The 18,908-nt window shown below is 45.3% G+C and overlaps 1 protein-coding gene across 1 annotated transcript in view; it reads left to right on the forward strand.

The window, feature by feature from the left end:
- The window catches only part of LOC141106648 (alpha-2-macroglobulin-like), a 129,339-nt gene that overhangs the window by 88,618 nt on the left and 21,813 nt on the right, over positions 1 to 18,908 (forward strand). Inside the window, exons 21-24 of the mRNA XM_073597593.1 lie at positions 8,714 to 8,832; positions 9,045 to 9,096; positions 10,192 to 10,275; positions 17,960 to 18,136. Of these exons, the coding sequence (XP_073453694.1) occupies positions 8,714 to 8,832; positions 9,045 to 9,096; positions 10,192 to 10,275; positions 17,960 to 18,136 (432 nt within the window). The remainder of the gene's footprint in view (positions 1 to 8,713; positions 8,833 to 9,044; positions 9,097 to 10,191; positions 10,276 to 17,959; positions 18,137 to 18,908) is intronic.

Raw genomic sequence — 18,908 nt, forward strand, 5'->3', positions numbered from 1 at the left:
AAGGGGTGTGAAGGCAGGAACTGAGGATTACGGTTACCATACTTCACTAATAATTTAGTGAAGTATGGTAACGGCGGAAGCATTCACCTATACAGAGGCCTCGTTCGGAAGGACATTCTGCACAATAATAAGATGTGTCTCTTCTGACTCCTGCTCTGGTACACACCTTACATCTTTTTTGACGTCTTTGGCCTGTTGGTCTGGGAGGGAGTTTATCTGGAAAGTGGCGCTCGGAGAGTCGACTAACAACACCTGATCGGATGTTTACTGGTGGGCCATTCTGGAATATAAGGGCAGTGTAAATTTCCTCCTGGTAGCCAAGGAAGGGTTGGGGGTTTTGGGTGGATTTGCGGTAAATGATATAGGAGTTGTATATGGCCAATTGAAAAAAATAAATCGCTACTTTTTTGTACCAGTGGTATGTCCTTCTTGTGGCAAGATATGGTTCCAACATTTGATCGTTGAAGTCGACTCCCCCTATAAACAAATTGTATTGATGGATGCATGTGGGTTTCTGGATGGGGCCATTCCTTCTGGGGATTTCCACATAGATGTTGTTGTGGATGGAAGACAACATATACACATCCCTTCTGTCCCTCCACTTCACTGCCAGAATCTCTTTGTTACGCAGACATGCCATTTCTCCTTTTCTCAACTTCTTATTAACAAGACTTTGAGGAAAGCCCTTCCGATTTTTTTTCACGGTGCCACATGCTGGCGTCTTCTTCCGATGAAGGTTGTGGAACAGGGGCAGAGAAGTGTAGAAGTTATCTACATACAGGTGGTATCCTTTGTCGAGTAGGGGGTATATGAGGTCCCAAACAACTTTCCCGCTGGTTCCCAAGTAGTCCGGGCAATTAGGAGGCTGCAGCTGGGTGTCCTTCCCTTCGTACACTATGAAGGAATATGTGTACCCTGTGGCTCGGTCACATAGTTTGTACACCTTCACCCCATAGCGGGCCCTTTTGCTGGGGATATATTGCTTAATTTTAAGCCTGCCGCTAAATTTCACAAGGGACTCATCTACACATATTTGTTGGTCCGGGGTGAACAGCTGGGGGAATACTTCGGAAAAATAATTTAATATTGGGCGGATTTTGTAAAGCCTGTCAAAATTTGGATCAGTTCGGGGAGGGCACTGGGTATTGTCGCTGAAATGTAGGAACCTCATTATCATCAGATACCTGGTTCTAGGCATTACCGCGGAGAAGAGCGGCATGTGGTGGAGGGGGTGGGTTGACCAATAGGAACGGAATTTGTTTTTTTTGGTGAGCCCCATATTCAATGTGAGGCCCAAAAAAACCTTGAACTCCTCCACTGTCAGGTCTCTCCACTCATAGGGACGGGCATAATATGATGTGGGATTTTTGCAAAATAAATTGCTGTGCATACAGGTTGCACTGGGCCACGATTGACGCCAATATGTCCTCCATAAAAATTAAATTAAAAAAATTAATTGGGGTGAAATTCCCTGTATCCACCTGGACTCCTGGCTGGGCCGTGAAAGGGGGAACGCTAGCTTCTCCTGAATTAGGAGGAAGCCACAAGGGGTTCTGAAGTGCAAAGGGAAGACTGGCATGGGACCTAACCCTTTGGGGCTGGGGTGACACCCCACTGGTACTTGGCCTTTCTTGCCGAGGCACTGCGGTGCTAGTGGATGGCACTGCAGTGCTAGTGGATGCCACTGCAGTGCTGGCGGATGCCACTGCGGTGCTGGCGGGTGCCACTGCGGTGCTGGTGGATGCCACTGCCTCCTCACTAGAACGCCTTCGTTTGGCGGGCCGAGTTTCTTCCTCCTCTGAGTCTGTAAGTGTTTCACTACTGAGGACTGGCTCGTAATTTACGTCAGAATCCGAATTGGAAAGGGAATCTGAAAAAGAGAGCTCCGCGTTGCTCTCGTCGGCCGTAGAAAGAATTTGGTATGCCTCCTCGGCGGAAAAGCTTTTTTTGGACATGGCTGCTGGTGGTTATGAGATTGCACAGCTGTGTGCTAAGCCTGCACTGATGAGGTGGCACTGATTGATGGCACAGATGTGCACTGATGAGGCGGCACAGATGGGCACTGATCGCACAGATAGGCACTGATGAGGCGGCACAGATGGGCACTGATCGCACAGATGGGCACTGATGAGGCGGCACAAATGGGCACTGAGGCAGCACAGATGGGCACTGAGGAAGCAGCACAGATGTGCACAGATTTACACTAATGAGGCGGCACAGGTGGGCACAGATATGCACTGATGTGGCACAGGTGAGGTGGCACAGATGGGCACTGATGAAGCGGCACAGATGGGCACTGATAAGGCAGCACAGATGGGCACTGATGAGTTGGCACAGATGGGCACTGATGAGTTGGCACAGATCGGCACTGATTGCACAGATGCGCACTGCACAGACGGGCACTGATGGGCACAGACGGGCACTGATGGGCACTGATGGGCACAGACGGGCACTGATGGGCACAGATGGGCACAGATGGGCACTGATGATGCACTGATGGCACAAGTGGGCACTGATGTGCACAGGTGGGCACAGATGGCACTATATTGGTGTCACTGTGGGCACTGTTGGGCACTTTTTGGGCACACTTTGCTGTTTTACTACTCACAGAAGCTCTCTCTCCTCACACGCTGTCTCTGTGTGAGGAGAGAGAGAGCCGGCAATGAGAGATGATCTCAATTGTTTACCTTTTAGATCATCTCTCATTGGAGGCGGCGATCGCGCTGTAAACGGCCGCTGTGATTGGCCGTTTACAGCAATCTGTGATTGGCTGTGTCCAAGGGACACGGCCAACACAGATTTTCCCTGAGGCGCGCTCACGAGAGCGCGCTGGGAATGAGGAAAGGGGACGACGTCAATAGACGTAGTCCCGGTATTTCAGATCCGCGCTGTTGCCGTCATTTGGCAATGGCCCGGATCTGAGAAGGTTAAAGCAATCTACTGAGCTGGTCAGAACCACCTCTGGCGGGAGTCTATTCCACATTTTCACAGCTCTTACTGTGAAGAAACCTTTGCATATTTGGAGATGAAATCTCTTTTCCTCTAGACGTAAAGAGTGCCCCCGTGTGCTCTGGGTTGACCGTAAAGAGAATAACTCAACACCAAGTTCACTATATGGACCCCTTATATATTTGAACATGGTGATCATTTTCCCCCTTAATATGCTCTTCTCAAGAGGGAATACATTCAGTTCCTCTAATCTTTCCTCATAGCTGAGCTCCTACATGCCTCTTATCAGTTTGGTTGCCCTTCTCTGCACTTTCTCCAGTTCCTTTTTGAGAACTGGTTCCCAAAACTGAACTGCATATTCCAGATGAGGTCTTACTAATGATTTGAACAGAGGCAAAATTATATTTCTCTCTCTGGAGTCCATACCTCTCTTAATACAAGAAAGGACTTTGCTCGCTTTGGAAACCACAGCTTGGCATTGCATGCTATTATTGAGCTTATGATCTACCAAAACCCCCAGATCCTTCTCCACCACGGATTCCCCCAGTTGTACTCCCCCTAGCATGTATGATGCATGCATATTCTTAGCCCCCAAGTGCATAACTTTACATTTCTCAACATTAAACCTCATCTGCCATATAGTCGCCCAATTAGACAGAGCATTGAGGTTGGCTTGTAAATTGGAGACATCCTGTAAGGACATTATTCCACTGCATAGCTTGGTATCATCTACAAAGACAGAAATGTTACTTTCGATCCCAGACCCAATATCATTTATAAAGATATTAAAAAGTAAGGGTCCCAGCACTGAACCTTGGGGTACACCACTGATAACCTTAGATCATTCAGAGTAAGAATCATTAACCACTAGTCTCTGGATTCTGTCTTTTATAATGATTGCACTGAATCATGTTTGCACTTTGCTTGTCTGACCAGAGACTGCACTGATTCAATACATTTTGCAAGCACCTGTTGAGGACAAGCTGAATATTGTTCAAAGAAAAATGCTGAGTTATCCTCCAACAGCCAAACTAAAGATTCTATCTGAGCTGCACTAAAAGGGGGTGTATAGTCATCACCTCCCCCAGCGACATCTGATAGGGCCAACTCAGTACAGATCTTAATTAATGGTTGCACATCTTCAAACAAAAAACTGCCTTGATCAATAAAAGCATGAGCTAGGCGGATGCATTCTAACAATTGTTCCCTAGTGTATTCAGCCAATGTCTGATAACAAAAATTTGATTGTATGGCTTCAGAATTCTGTCAGGGGATGTTATACACAACATCCAATGCAGGTGATCAGTAGGGATGACCCGAACACCCCCCTGTTCGGTTCGCACCAGAACATGCAAACAGGCAAAAAAATTGTTCGAACAGGCGAACACCGTTAAAATCTATGGGACACGAACATGAATAATCAAAAGTGCTAATTTTAAAGGCTTATATACAAGTTATTGTCATAAAAAGTGTTTGGGGACCTGGGTCCTGCCCCAGGGGACATGGATCAATGCAAAAAAAAGATTTAAAAATGTCCGTTTTTTCGGGAGCAGTGATTTTAATAATGCTTAAAGTGAAACAATAAAAGTGTAATATCCCTTTAAATTTCCTACCTGGAGGTGTCTATAGTATGCCTGCAAAGTGGCGCATGTTTCCCATTTTTAGAACAGTCTGACAGAAAAATGACATTTCAAAGGAAAAAAGGTCATTTAAAACTACTCGCGTCTATTAATGAATTGCCGGTCCGACAATACACATAGAGGTTCATTGATAAAAACGGTATGGGAATTCCCCACAGGGGAACCCCGAACCAAAATTTTTTAAAAAAATGACGTGGGGGGTCCCCCTAAATTCCATACCAGGCCCTTCAGGTCTGGTATGGATATTAAGGGGAACACCGGCCAAAATGTAAAAAAAAAAATGGCGTGGGGTCCCCCTCAAAATCTATACCAGACCCTTCAGGTCTGGTATGGATTTTAAGGGGAACCTCGTGCCAAAATTAAAAAAAAAATGGCATGGGGTCCCCCTAAAAATCCATACCAGACCCTTATCCGAGCACGCAACCTGGCAGGCCGCAGGAAAAAAAGGGGGGGATGAGAGAGCGCCCCCCCCTGAACCGTACCAGGCCACATGCCCTCAACATTGGGAGGGTGCTTTGGGGTAGCCCCCCAAAACACCTTGTCCCCATGTTGATGAGGACAAGGGCCTCATCCCCACAACCCTGGCCGGTGGTTGTGGGGGTCTGCGGGCGGGGGGTTTATCGGAATCTGGAAGCCCCCTTTAACAAGGGGACCCCCAGATCCTGACCCTTCGCCTTCTGTGAAATGGTAAGGGGGTACAAAAGTACCCCTACCATTTCACTAAAAAAGTGTCAAAAAAGTTAAAAATGACAAGAGACAGTTTTTGACAATTCCTTTATTTAAATGCTTCTTCTTTCTTCTATCTTCTTTTGTCTTTCTTCTTTCTTCTATCTTCTATCTTCCTTCAGTTTCTTCCTCCATCTTCTTCTTCTTCTGGTTCTTCTGGTTCTTCCTCCGGTGTTCTCGTCCTGCATCTTCCTCTGCGGCGTCAGCGTCTTCTTCCCTTCTTCTCCTCGGGCCGCTCCGCATCGATGATGGCATGGAGGGAGGCTCCCGCTGTGTGACGCTTCTCTCTTCATCTTCTTCTCTTCATCTTCTTCTCGTCACACAGCAGGAGCCTCCCTCCATGCCATCATGGATGCAGAGCGGCCTGAAAAGAAGATGAAGACAAGAAGATGAAGAGAAGAAGATGAAGAGAGAAGCGTCACACAGCGGGAGCCTCCCTCCATGCCATCATGGATGCGGAGCGGCCCGAGGAGAAGAAGGGAAGAAGACGCCGACGACGTGGAGGAAGATGCAAGACGAGAACACCGGAGGAAGAACCAGAAGAACCAGAAGAAGAAGAAGAAGATGGAGGAAAAAAACGAAGGAAGATAGGAGATAGAAGAAAGGAGATAGAAGAAAGAAGAAGCATTTAAATAAAGGAATTGTCAAAAACTGTCTCTTGTCATTTTTAACACTTCTGATACTTTTTTAGTGAAATGGTAGGGGTACTTTTGTACCCCCTTACCATTTCACACAGGGGGGAGGGCCGGGATCTGGGGGTCCCCTCATTAAAGGGGGCTTCCAGATTCCGATAAGCCCGCCGCCCGCAGACCCCCACAACCACCGGCCAAGGGTTGTGGGGATGAGGCCCTTGTCCTCGTCAACATGGGGACAAGGTGTTTTGGTGGGCTACCCCAAAGCACCCTCCCAATGTTGAGGGCATGTGGCCTGGTACGGTTCAGGAGGTGGGGGGCCCGCTCTCTCGTCCCCCCCTCTTTTCCTGTGGCCTGCCAGGTTGCGTGCTTGGATAAGGGTCTGGTACGGATTTTTTGGGGACCTCACACCGTTTTTTTTTAAATTTTGGCCGGGGTTCCCCTTAATATCCATACCAGACCTGAAGGGCCTGGTATGGAATTTAGGGGGACCCCCCACGTCATTTTTTTTTTAAATTTTGGTTCGGGGTTCCCCTGTGGGGAATTCCCATGCCGTTTTTATCAATGAACTTTTATGTGTATTGTCAGACCGGCAATTCGTTAATAGACGCGAGTAGTTTAAATGACTTTTTTTCCTTTGAAATGTCATTTTGCTGTCAGACTGTTCTAAACACGGGAAACATGCGCCCCTTTACAGGAATACTATAGACACCCCCCAGGTACGAAATTTAAAGGGATATTACACTTTTATTGTTTCACTTTAAGCATTATTAAAATTACTGCTCCCGAAAAAACGGCCGTTTTTAAAACTTTTTTTTGCATTGATCCATGTCCCCTGGGGCAGGACCCAGGTCCCCAAACACTTTTTATGACAATACCTTGCATATAAGCCTTTAAAATTAGCACTTTTGATTTCTCCCATAGACTTTTAAAGGGTGTTCCGTGGCATTCGAATTTGCCGTGAACACCCCAAATTGTTCGCTGTTCGAACTCGAAGCTCATCCCTAGTGATCAGATCGCTGGGCTGCACCAAGGAATCAGGGACAAACAAGTAAATGAAAAAAGTATGTTTATCATTAATGATAAAGACACACGTGTAACCAAAACAGCAAACCAAAAATAAGTAAATTGTGAGAACACAGCAAACCCCCAAACCCACCTAACTATCTATCTAACTAATATAATACACGAGCAAGGAAACAAACATGAAATAAATAATGCAGGGACAAAAGCAACAAGGGAACAGAAACCAGGAATAAGGAAGCAGACCAAGGAGCAGGGAACAGGGAACAGGACTCAAGAACAGGATACACAAACAGGGTCCAGGAACAAACAGGAACAAGAGCAAGTACTGGCAGGGACAAAGGCTAGCAGAGGAATTCTGAAGCACTGAGGCTTAGTTCAGGGTGGGTCTATATAGTCCAGCAGACCCATGACAGGTGTGCTTAATGGCAAGTCTGAAGTCCAGGCAGGGAGACACCCGCTGGTAATGTTGTAAGTGGTGTGCCCCAGGGTTTTGTATTTGGCCAATGCTGTTCAATTTATTGATATAGAGCAGTGGTTTCCAAACTGCAGCTCATAGGTTAGATGTTAGCTTTTATCTGGCCTTTGGGGCACTTTTCTGCCCACTGATAAAAAGCACTTTCTCCAACTGACACAACAATGGGGCATAATTCCTGTCATCGACACCAATGATGGGGCACAATTACTCCCCCTGACACCAACGATCTAGCACTGTTCTTCAAAAAACATTCAGATGCCTTCCTTGGGAAGCAGAATATACAGGGCTATGGGAATTAAGGTATTAAAGGTATTACAAACATATGTTAAGCCTATACTAACATATGTGAATTGCAAGTAATAAGCTTTCAAACACACCCTACAGCCTAAAAATCGGAAGGAATAGAGGTAGTAAGCAGGTCTTGCAAAAGCAGTTGATCTTTGGGTACGATCATCATGAGAAGTTTTGCTTTTGGGTGTCAAGAATTATGAGATGTTCTAACCAAATGTACTGTGCCGTCTAGTAGTGATTTTTTTCATAAGAATTCCACACAAGTTTTAGGATGTGAGAAGGCATAAGGAGGAGAGGAGGGGGTGAGAGCGTACAGCACAGCCTCTTCCCAGTACAAAGCACTCCCCGATCTATACGGTGTTCCCCTCCATCCCTCTCTCTGGTGTAGTGGTTAGCACTCTCACCTAGAAGCAATATGGTCGCTGGTTCAAATCGCAACCACGACACCATCTGCCTGGAGTTTGCATGTTCTCCCTGTGCCTGCGTGGGTTTCCTCCAGGTACTCCGGTTTCCTCCCACACCCCAAAGACATGCTGGTACGTTAATTAGATCCTGTTGAAAAATTGGTCAAATATATGTATGTTGTATGTGTATGTGTTTGTAAGCGTGTCGGGACCCCATGGGGCAAAGGACCACGCTATACTGCAGATGGTCGCCGGCGGCAAAAAGCTCACTGAGGCAATTCAGGTAGCACCATACAAGTCACTCACTCACTTTCAAGTGAGTGCTGGGGAGGAAAAGGAGTAGGCCAGGTATATTTTGGACTCCTCAAACAAAAAAGGCCTATGATAAAGATGAATAGCATAGTTCAAACCGGCTTTCCTTAATAAATTGGCCTAGATATGTAAACCTTGCTGTAGACTGTGGCACCAGTTCCTCACTCTCATCTGCCTTCTGGTCACTGCAGCCCATGACTGATATCCACACCAAGGTATACTGTGAAAATGGTGATAACATGTACTTCAATTGTACAGGTGTTGCTAATGTCTCTGTGACGGCTGAAACCATTCACATTAGCGTGTCATGTGGGGGACCTGCTAATCCTAACGAACCAAACCGCAAGGACACCATAGTGCGGAGTTTCACTGTGGAGGTGAGTGGACAAAGGTTGTTGGACAAAAACAAAAAATAAAAGGTTAAAACTTACAACCTGGAAAAAAAGCCTTATATGGAGCTACATAATTCTACAATCATGATAGCTATGCATTAAACTGGTTATAGCTTGATAGGACAGTGTGTATATATATATATATATATATATATATATATATAATTAAATTATTTTTAATTTTTTTCCTATTTAAGCCTGAAGGCATCAAACAAGAAGTGACCAAAACCGACTTTGTCTGTGTCAAAGGTAAGAATATCTGGTTGTTTCCTAGGACTGTGTTAATGGTCCATACAATAGCATATTCCACCATTTGCAAAAAATTGACTTGCCTATAATTAAAAAAAAAAAAAAGCAGTTTGCTATGGGGGTACCCGAGCCGAGTCACAGCTCCCTGTGTTCATTCAGACATGGAGCCCCATCCCCTCTCTCCCCTGATTGGCTCCCATGGCTGTCAAAGTCAGTTAGCCAATCAGGATGAGATGGCTGAGACACTCATGGACATCGCTGGAGAGAGATGGGGCTCAGGTAAGTAAATAGGGGGGGGGGGGCTGAGGGCGGCTGCTACACACAGGTTTTTTATCTTAAAGTGGATATAAACCCAATGTCATCCTTTCTAAACTACTGCCATAGGGGTTATCTATAAGGATATACACGCCTCCTGCATGTATCTTTACCTGTCAAATGTCTCCCCTCTGTCTGTTATTAGACCCGAAAAACTGCATATTCTGTGGGTGGGTCTGTTGTCTGGAGCTCGGTGGGTGGAGTCATGATGTCAGTAGACTCCCCGCCCACCTCTACACTCCCCTTGTTATTATGCATTTTCTCATGTGTATTTCTTACACCGAAATTCTGCCGAACTTCTGCTATGATCTATAACATCCAGTGAAAAGACAGGAAAGTAACCACATGACTTCAGCATGCCAAATCATGTTGAGGTGTGGAACAGCCAATCCTTGCAGAGCTGCTGAAGAAAGGAGTGGGGGAGGGAATTAAAAAATACTGCTTGTGTCTTAGGCTAGTGCACGAGATATGTAAATCGCCTGTCACTCACAGCAAGGGGGAGGATTAGACAAAGTTTTTCTCAGTTTGTCAAGATTTGTCTCACTGAACAATAAAAGAGGATTGCTGAGAGATGGATTAACTCTGTGTGACAAGACTGGGCTCAAATGATAGGAAATCGTATACTCTACAGTATGATATAATTTTTTTTTTTTTTTTCGGGTTTACATCTACTTTAATGCATAGAATGCACCTTCTGCCTTTACAACACCTTCTCTGCTCTCAAGAACTGACCTTCTTTCCTGAACTGTGGAGATTTTATAGTTTTCTTCTTTATCACAGGTTCACACTCATTCGTAAAAGTTAACATCAACCCCTCCAGCCGCATTGTTCCTGGGTCTATGTTTGCGAAGGTTCAAGTAATAGGTAAGCTGAAAGATAAAGAAATTTGTGCTAGGGCCCAAATGTGCTCTCCAGGATATACAATGTGGACGGAAAGTATTCAGACCCCCTTAAATTTTTCACTCTTTGTTATATTGCAGACATTCTCATTTGCTCTGACATGCACTGTAAGCTGTAAGGTCTTATATAAACAGGTGTGTGGCTTTCCTAATCAAGTCCAATCAGTATAATCAAACACAGCTAGACTCAAATGAAGGTGTAGAACCATCTCAAGGATGATCAGAAGAAATGGACAGCACCTGAGTTAAATATATGAGTGTCACAGCAAAGGGTCTGAATACTTAGGACCATGTGATATTTCAGTTTTTTCTTCTGTGTTTTTCTGTCAATATGGGGTGCTGTGTGTACATTAATGAGGCAAAAAATGAACTTAAATGATTTTAACAAATGGCTTTAATATAACAAAGAGTGAAAAATTTAAGGGGGTCTGAATACTTTCCATCCCCACTGTATAATAAGCAGCTAACACAATACTCGTATATAAAATGTATACAGTGGGGAAAATGTATTATTTGATCCCCTGCAGATTTTGTAAGTTTGTCCACTTACAAAGAAATGAAGGGTCTATAATTTTCCCTAAACGTCTTTCAGGACAGCCACCTTTTGAGAGACCTTGGCTACTCCCTTCGCTGTAAACATCACCTTAACTTCAAGATTTAAGCCCCTCCTGCCCCACTGAACCAGGGCTGATCAACTGGGGAGGTTGAAGCCATTTTTACTGTGGAGAGAAGCTCTTTTTTTTTTTTTTAATTCGTTGGCAGAATCTTGGGGCTTAGGGAAGGTATCATTTGGTCCATCGTTCTGTCCAGGGGGGCATCGTCGGAAGTGCATCGTTCCTCCCCGCGTTTGGTGTGGCCAGTGAGGGAGCTCGAAGCTGGACCGGAGGATGTAGTGAGGTCACGTCAGGTAGAGGCATGCACTTCTGCCAGGGCCACGGCTTTCAGTTCTGTCAGGGCTGGACTCAGCCCTTCCTTCTCTGAGCTGGCCACTCAGCTGTCAGCTAATTGCCAGCTCCCATCTCTCTCCACAGTTAACCAGCTGTTGTTGATTCTGCTCGTCAGTCCTGCCTACTTAAAGCCGTCCAGCTCACTTGATCTCTGCCTTTGCCTTTGTCAACATCACAGAGACTTTCTCCTACATTCCTGTTGAAGATTTGCTCGGCTGATGTCCCTTCTGGCTCCTGATCCTGCTTGCTGTACTATAACGTTCTACTCTGGCTCTCTGACATTGGCTTGGCTGACTACCCGATCCGGTTACTGAACTCTGGCTTGTTTTGACCATGCTTACTCTGTTCACCTTTTTATTATTATTATTATTAAACAAGTGTGATTTAACTATACTTCTGTCTTGGTCTGATTCATGGTTCCTGACAGGTTCCAGCCGTGGTGTATGAGAGAGGGCCAGGCTCTGGCTGGTGTGAGCCTGCAACCACTGTAGATGTCAGTAAGTGGCTCAGGAAGGCGGGACCACCACGATCCTCAGCGGGAGATGTCCAGGACAGAGGTGGCCCAGACCACTCCTGGTAATGCTAGCACCAGGCACTAAGGTGAGAGGAACCCTGGGGTGGGTATTCCCTTTCCCTTTTACTAGATAGTTTCACAGGTGTAGACTCCTCTGGTGGTCGAGGGGTTGGGAGGTGTTACTGGGACCTTGGTTGTGTTTGGTCCTAGGGACACTCCTGGTGACACTCTGCTTAGGAGTATGGTCTTGCATTTGGTTTTAAAAGTGAGCTGGAGGACTGCAATGCCCAGCATGCCCTTTGTGCAGTCAGCCTGAGGAACTGCAGTGCCCAGCATGCCCTTTGTGCATTCAGCCTGAGAAACTGCATTGCCCAGCATGCCCTTTGTGCAGTAAACCTGGGGAACTACAGTTCCCAGCTTACCCTTTGTGCAGTAAGCCTGAGAAACTGCAATGCCCAGCATGCTCTTTGTACAGTAAGCCTGAGGAACTGCATTGCCCAGCATGCCCTTTGTGCAGTCAGCCTGAGGAACTGCATTGCCCAGCATGCCCTTTGTGAAGTCAGCCTGAGGAACTGCAATGCTCAGCGTGCCCTCTGTGCGGTGAGCCTGAGGAACTGCAATGCTCAGCATGCCCTTTGTGCGGTGAGCCTGAGGAACTACAAGGCCCATCATGCCCTCTGTGCGGTGAGCCTGAGGAACTGCAATGCCCAGCATTCCAGCATTCCCTCTGTGTAGTGAGCCTGAGGAACTGCAATCCCCGGCATGCCCCCCCCCTTTTTTGTCGGGTTTAGCCACAGGCTGTCCCCCTCGCCAGCTCAGCAGAGTATTGCACCTGCCCACTGGTCTTATCCTCTGCTAATGGAGGGGCATCGGGGAGCACTAGTGACAAGCTGAGGAGGAGACAGTTAGCACTTCTTCAGGCTCCCAGGTGGAGTCATAGGGAGAGGGGTTGGGTGGTGAGCCCTCTAGACCCTCTCGCTACAAGCTTTCCCTTGAGGGGGTGAAGGATCTCTTGGGAGACATCCATACCATCCTGGGAATCCAGGTGAAGAAGCCGCTATCACTCCATGACCAGACGTATTAGGGCTTGGGTGAACAGAAGAAGTTGTTCCCGGCCCAGGAAGGTCTGGTGGAAGCCATCAACGATTGGCAAGATCTGGGGAGGAAACCCTTCCTTTCAAGGGCCCTGAAGCCTAGGTTTTTTTTCTTTCTTTTTCAGGGAGGACGTCAGTGGGTATGGTACCCAGACTGGACGCAGCCTTCTATCAGGTTTCCAGGCATACAAACCTTACCTGGGAGAGATTGCATGGATAAGAGGATGGACCCACTCTTGAAGGACACCTGGGACTCTAGTTGTTCCAGTCCCTGCCCTGTGTGCCCCAAGGTAGTTGTCTTTTCCCATGCTCTTGCGGGGGGGGGGTGGCATATAGTGCGGATGCCTCATTTGATTTACTGCATATGTCTGCCAGATCCTCAGCCCTAGTCATCTCAGTTAAAGCTTGGCAGTAGGACAGTGTGTCCAAGGCTAAGCTCTGCGGGATTCTCATAGAGGGCTTGTTTTGGTTTGGTCCTGGTCTGTAAACCGTTTAGATCAGATGGCTGATGGGTGAGAGTCCTTTCCGATCTGGTGTAGTATGGGGAAGCAAGCCCACTCTCCCCGGCCACTCTTTACCAGTTTACCAAACTGCATGGAAAGCATCAGCCTTACTACCCTCCCGGGAAAATCCTAAACATGGTATCAACAGTGGCTTAGTGGCTGGCACTCCGGACCAGCAGCACTCAAACCACAGGTTCTGTCTCGGACAGGGTATTGCCTGCTTGGGGCTTGAATAGTAAACAGCAGAGTATCCTGAAATTAGGCAAGGGCCTAGTTACCAGTGCCACATCAGTATGTTTTTAAAGGGTGTTCCCGGTCCTGGAAGCTTGGGTGGAAGCCATCAAAGGATGTTAGGACCCGGTGAGGAAATCCTCCTTTTCAGGGGGAGGTAGAGGAGCCAGTTAGCGCTTCAGGCTTCCAGGTGGAGGTAGAGGGGTTGGACGATGAGTCCTTTAGACCCTCTCGCTACAAGTCTTACCTGTAGGAGGTGGAGGATCACTTGGGAGCCATCTGGGCCACCCTGGAAATCCAGGAGTAGAAGCCGTTATCACTCCATGACCAGAGGGATTAAAGTGGCACAGTGGTTAATAGGTTAGCATTTTGCCTACCAGCACTGAGTTTCTGGGTTCGCACCGCAAAAATGCCACTTCATATAGAGAAGGTCAGTTCTTCCTCTGTTAAACATAACTCCTGACTCAGGGACTTTCCTAAATTCAGGGCCTGGGAACAGAATAACTTACAGAAGGCTCCGTATAAGACTCAGTCCCCCCACCCCCTTCCTCTAAACTGCTTAATGGCAATCACAGACCTGTGGGACACCTGTCTGCACATTCCCGGGTGGGAGAGCTGTCAATTTTCCCAGGCTGACGGTAGAACCAGGGAAGGCGTGCGACTCAGCGGCATTTCAATCTTGACGACCTGCTCCTATTTCTCTTCAAACCAAGGTTATGTCTCCTATTCTCACTGCACAGTATTGGCCCAGGAGGCTGTGGTTCCCAAGCCAGTACATTTTGGCGTGGAACCTTCCCGGATACTGCCAATCCGGGAGGACCTACATCTCAGGGCCATTCTGCTGTCTTCAGGTGGAGCGGTGAATTCTCCCTGCATGGCTTCTGAGGAGGAATTGCTAAAGGTAAGAGCTTCTTGGATGGGGTGGCGGCCCTGCTAAGTAGCAGGAAAAGGGAAACCCGGTCCATCTACCTGAGACATTTTCAACAGCTGGTACGCAGAGGGCGTTCCAGATCAGGGGCCCCCTTTTCTACAAATGTTTCCATACCAGTTTTTTTTTTTTTTGAGTCTAGCCTCAAAGCTTCACAGAGGCTACCCTCAAAGAAAAATTATTTTGCCAACTTTTGGTTCAGATCCTGTGGGTGAACATAAGTTGGATGTTAAAAGGTCATAGCACCTTTGCCAAACTCTACAGGTTGGACCTGTGGATCGCTAAGGATCGGACCTTCGGGGGAAAAAAGGGGTCCAACAAGCAGTAGTCCCACCTTAGGGTTAAGTGCTTGTTTATTCTCTCAAAGGTGGCTGTCCTGAAAGATGTTTAGGGAAAATCAGAGTTGCATACCAATAACGTCTTTTTCCAGGAGTCTTTTAGGACAGCACTGATACCCACCCGAAAAATGTGTCTGCAATAAGGACACTGCCCACTGGCTAAGTGGGTAGCAGTTCCATCTAGCAGCACTGGGGTTGCTGGTTCAATTCCCCAAAATTCTAATGGAGTCCCTGACAGGGGAACAGTCAAGAGGATTTAAAGTTATGTGTATGACATGTTCTTGTGTCTCCCCAGCTGGCCAGAGGTACTTTTAGAAGACCGAGAGCCCAGTGGGGCAGGAGGTGCTTAAATCTTGAAGTTAAGGCGGTGTTTCCTGTGAAGGGAGGAGCCGAGGTCTCTCAAAGGTGGCCATCCTGAAAGACTCCTGGAAGAAGACGTTACGGTACGTAACTCTGATTTTTATCATAGATGTATTTTAAATGATAGAGACAGAATATCAACCAAAAATCCAGAATAAACACATGATACAAATGTTCTAAATTAAATTGAGTAAAATAAGTATTTGATCCCCAAGCAAAACATGACTTAGTACTTGGTGGAGAAACCCTTGTTGGCAAGCACAGAGGTAAGATGTTTCCTGTAAGTGGTGACCAGGTTTGCATACATCTCAGGAAAGATTTTGGTCCACTCTTTACAGATCTTCTCTAAATCCTTAAGGTTTCTTGGCTGTCCTTGGCAACTTGAAGTTTCAGCTCCCTCCATAAATTTTCTATAGGATTAAGGTCTGGAGACTGACAAGGCCACACCATGACCTTAATGTGCTTCTTTCTGATCCACTCCTTTGTTGCCTTGGAGGTATGTTTTGGGTCAGTGTCATGCTGGAAGACCCATCCATGACCCATCTTCAGTGATGGCTGAGGGAAGAAGGTTCTCATCCAAAATTCTACAATACATGGCCCCGTCTATTGGCCCTTCAGTGCGTCAAAGTTGGCCTGTAACTTTAGCAGAGAAACAGCCCCAAAGCATCATGTTTCCACCACTGTGTTTGACTGTATGGACGGTGTTCTTGGGGTCATAGTCAGCATTTTTCTTCCTCCAAACACTACTTGTATTTTTATTTTTTCTGGATTTTTGGTTGATATTTTGTCATTTAAATGACATCTATGATACAAAGAAATGAAGGGTTGATCATTTTTTAAGTGGGCAAACTTACAAAATCTGCAGGGGGTCAAATTTCCCTACTGTAAAATTTACAAACCAACAAGCGTAGCGCTATACCTTTTTTGTTACAATAAATGCAACATAATATGATAGTGCTAATAAAATTTAAGCACTCACACCACCTCAGTGAAAATAGATGGGAGCTTACCAAAAACTTTTCCATATTAAATTCCTGCATTTTTTGTTTTCTAAAGTATAACAAACGTTTGTCTGAGCTGCTACAGCAGGCAGTTAATGTAATGAAATTTTTCTTGCAACCATCCGACAGTGAATGCACTGCTGAAAAATGTCTTGAGTAAATCTAATTTCTATAGACAAAACTTTTGTTTTTGGATGCTGTAGAAACGCCTACAGCAGGGTCTCTGCTGGGGGAAATGTATTTATTGTCCTGGTCAACACTATCACTAGGACAGAAAGTGAGGGGAAATCCAAATTGTTTTCTCCCCAGAACAAAATTAAAGGGAAAGCCTGTATGGTGGCACCTGTTCTGGTGACCTCTAAGAGAAATTCTTGTAACTTTGGATAGATTTCCTTTCATGTCCTTTTGTCTCTTGGACAGGAAATAAAGTGAAGTCTTCCCAATGAGACATGGACAATAACTTAAAACTTGATGGGTTTTTAACTCTTAAATTCCATTTGGGATCTGATTTTTTTTCTTTGTAGGAAAAGTCAAGAATACATATGCAATGCAGTGTGGGTTTTTTTTTTTCCCCTGCAATGGGTTGGGTGTGGTACTAGCCATCCTTAAGCTGGCCATACACTGTTTGAATTGGGTCCAATTCCTGCTGAATTAGCTGAAATTCAAGCTGTGGGCGGCCCTGTCAGTAAACACCCAAGGTCGACTAAACTCGCTTTTTCAATCAACTTTTGTCAAAGGAGCTGATCTTAAAACTCTCAACCAACGACACCTGCATCCATTTACAATGAAATATCTGAATGCCAATAGCTGATTCTCCTCTATCTACACTGTTTAGCGTATGTGTTAATGTCTCAATCAATGAGCTAAATATTTGAAATTTGAAGTGTGTATGGCCAGCTTAAGCAGGGAACTAACAAAGTCCAAAGATGAGGCTCTGATTGGGTAGGCTATCAAAACCCTTAATACAGACTCTTGAGCACATTCTGCTGAAGCAAGCTCAATCATGAAAACACTCACTCTAGGAATGGAGGGACACTGCTGTTGAGGTATAATTACACTGAGTACAGCCTGCTCCTGACTATGGAATTCACACATAAAATACAAAAGGAGTGTATTAAAAATACTACATACCTGCATATACAATTGTAGCAACATGTTTTTTTTTTGGTGGAAAGTAAATCTTCAAGGCTTGAGAGTGTCTTAAATGGTGTCTGTGAGGAGAATTGGTGTTGGTCTAGGGTGTGATGTGTATTAACCAGTATTGAAATCTTATACTGAAAAGAACTGAACTCAACCAATTCATCAGTTAATCTTTTTGACACTGCACTTCTTTCTGGAGTTCCCTCAACAAGTAGACACCAACTGTTTTCTAAAAGTCTACTGGCCTTGTGTTGCCTCAATGCACTATTCTCTAGACCTTTTTAAACAGACTACCTTGAGATCCAGCACCACTCCTGACCAAACCTAGACTACCTTGAGATCCAGCACCATTCTTGGCCAGACCTTACTGTCATACCTATATGGTCAGAAATCTACTTGTTTGTACAAAGTAGTATAATAAACACAAACTGAATTTCATGTGTATTTATGACATGTATGCATCTGTGATGGGACAGAAAAACTGAAACCCTGGACAAGTTTTGTTCCCTTTGTGAATTTTTCATGGTTTTTTTTTCAGTTTTGCCTTGAGTCCTTTTGGTAAGATACCTTGAATTTGGCCTTTTTGTTTGCAGGAGACATATTGGGCCGAGCTTTGACAAATCCTGCCGACTTAATCGTTGAGCCCACCGGATGTGGAGAGCAAAATCTTGCTACACTAATGCCAATAGTGCGTGCAATGGAGTTTTTGAATTTAACCGGTCGTCTTACTGAGGAAATTAGACAACGTGCAGTGCAATATATGGCTAATGGTAATTTTGATCCCTTTTATTCCAGCATTATATGTAAAAGCACTCATGTTAAGCTATAACTATTGCATTTGTTATATATACATATATATACACACACACACAGTAAATGGTTATTGAAAATCCTATCATTTATTTTTATTTTTTGTTTTGCAAGTTTTTTTCTGTATTCAAGGGTAGTCAACTGTTCTGCTAAAAAATTTGCGCGACTAGTTAGACAAAGAAGGGGCTTTCAACCCATTTCATAAAAGTCATGGTTTCCATATCATTTGGGAGCCAAATGTATTATCTGCAGCCTTTCACAGCTGACCATTGGGGCATAAAGTAATGCTCTACATGGCTCCAACTGCTAAACCTGGCTTTTGGATACATAGTTATTTACATTTCTTCAGACTAGCAATGGAAACCATTAACAAATGGGGAAACTCATGTTTTTAAGGTTGGGGGGTAACAAAGCAAAATTACTAGATCTGAAAACCCTTTTAAAGCCTAATTCATTTTTTATATATTGATTTTTGGGGCCCCTTTGGACATATTTTCTATCACTTCCCTCACTTTCTGTGTAAGCAGAAGTCTCCACAGCAGGGATTATAAAACCTGATGGGGTGAGAAGGGTTGAAAGCTTTGGATGGAGTTGGGCTTTATCTACTTTAAACAACACTGCCTTACCAGCTGATTGAATTTACCATGATTACCAACTTGGAGCAGATACTGTATATTTGGGGGAAACTGCCTCATTGGCTGTAAGCAACAGCTTCGTCAGAGTATTTAATCC

The sequence above is a fragment of the Aquarana catesbeiana genome, linkage group LG08 (genome assembly GCF_042186555.1).
Source record: "Aquarana catesbeiana isolate 2022-GZ linkage group LG08, ASM4218655v1, whole genome shotgun sequence".
In the NCBI taxonomy this organism is placed as follows: domain Eukaryota; kingdom Metazoa; phylum Chordata; class Amphibia; order Anura; family Ranidae; genus Aquarana; species Aquarana catesbeiana.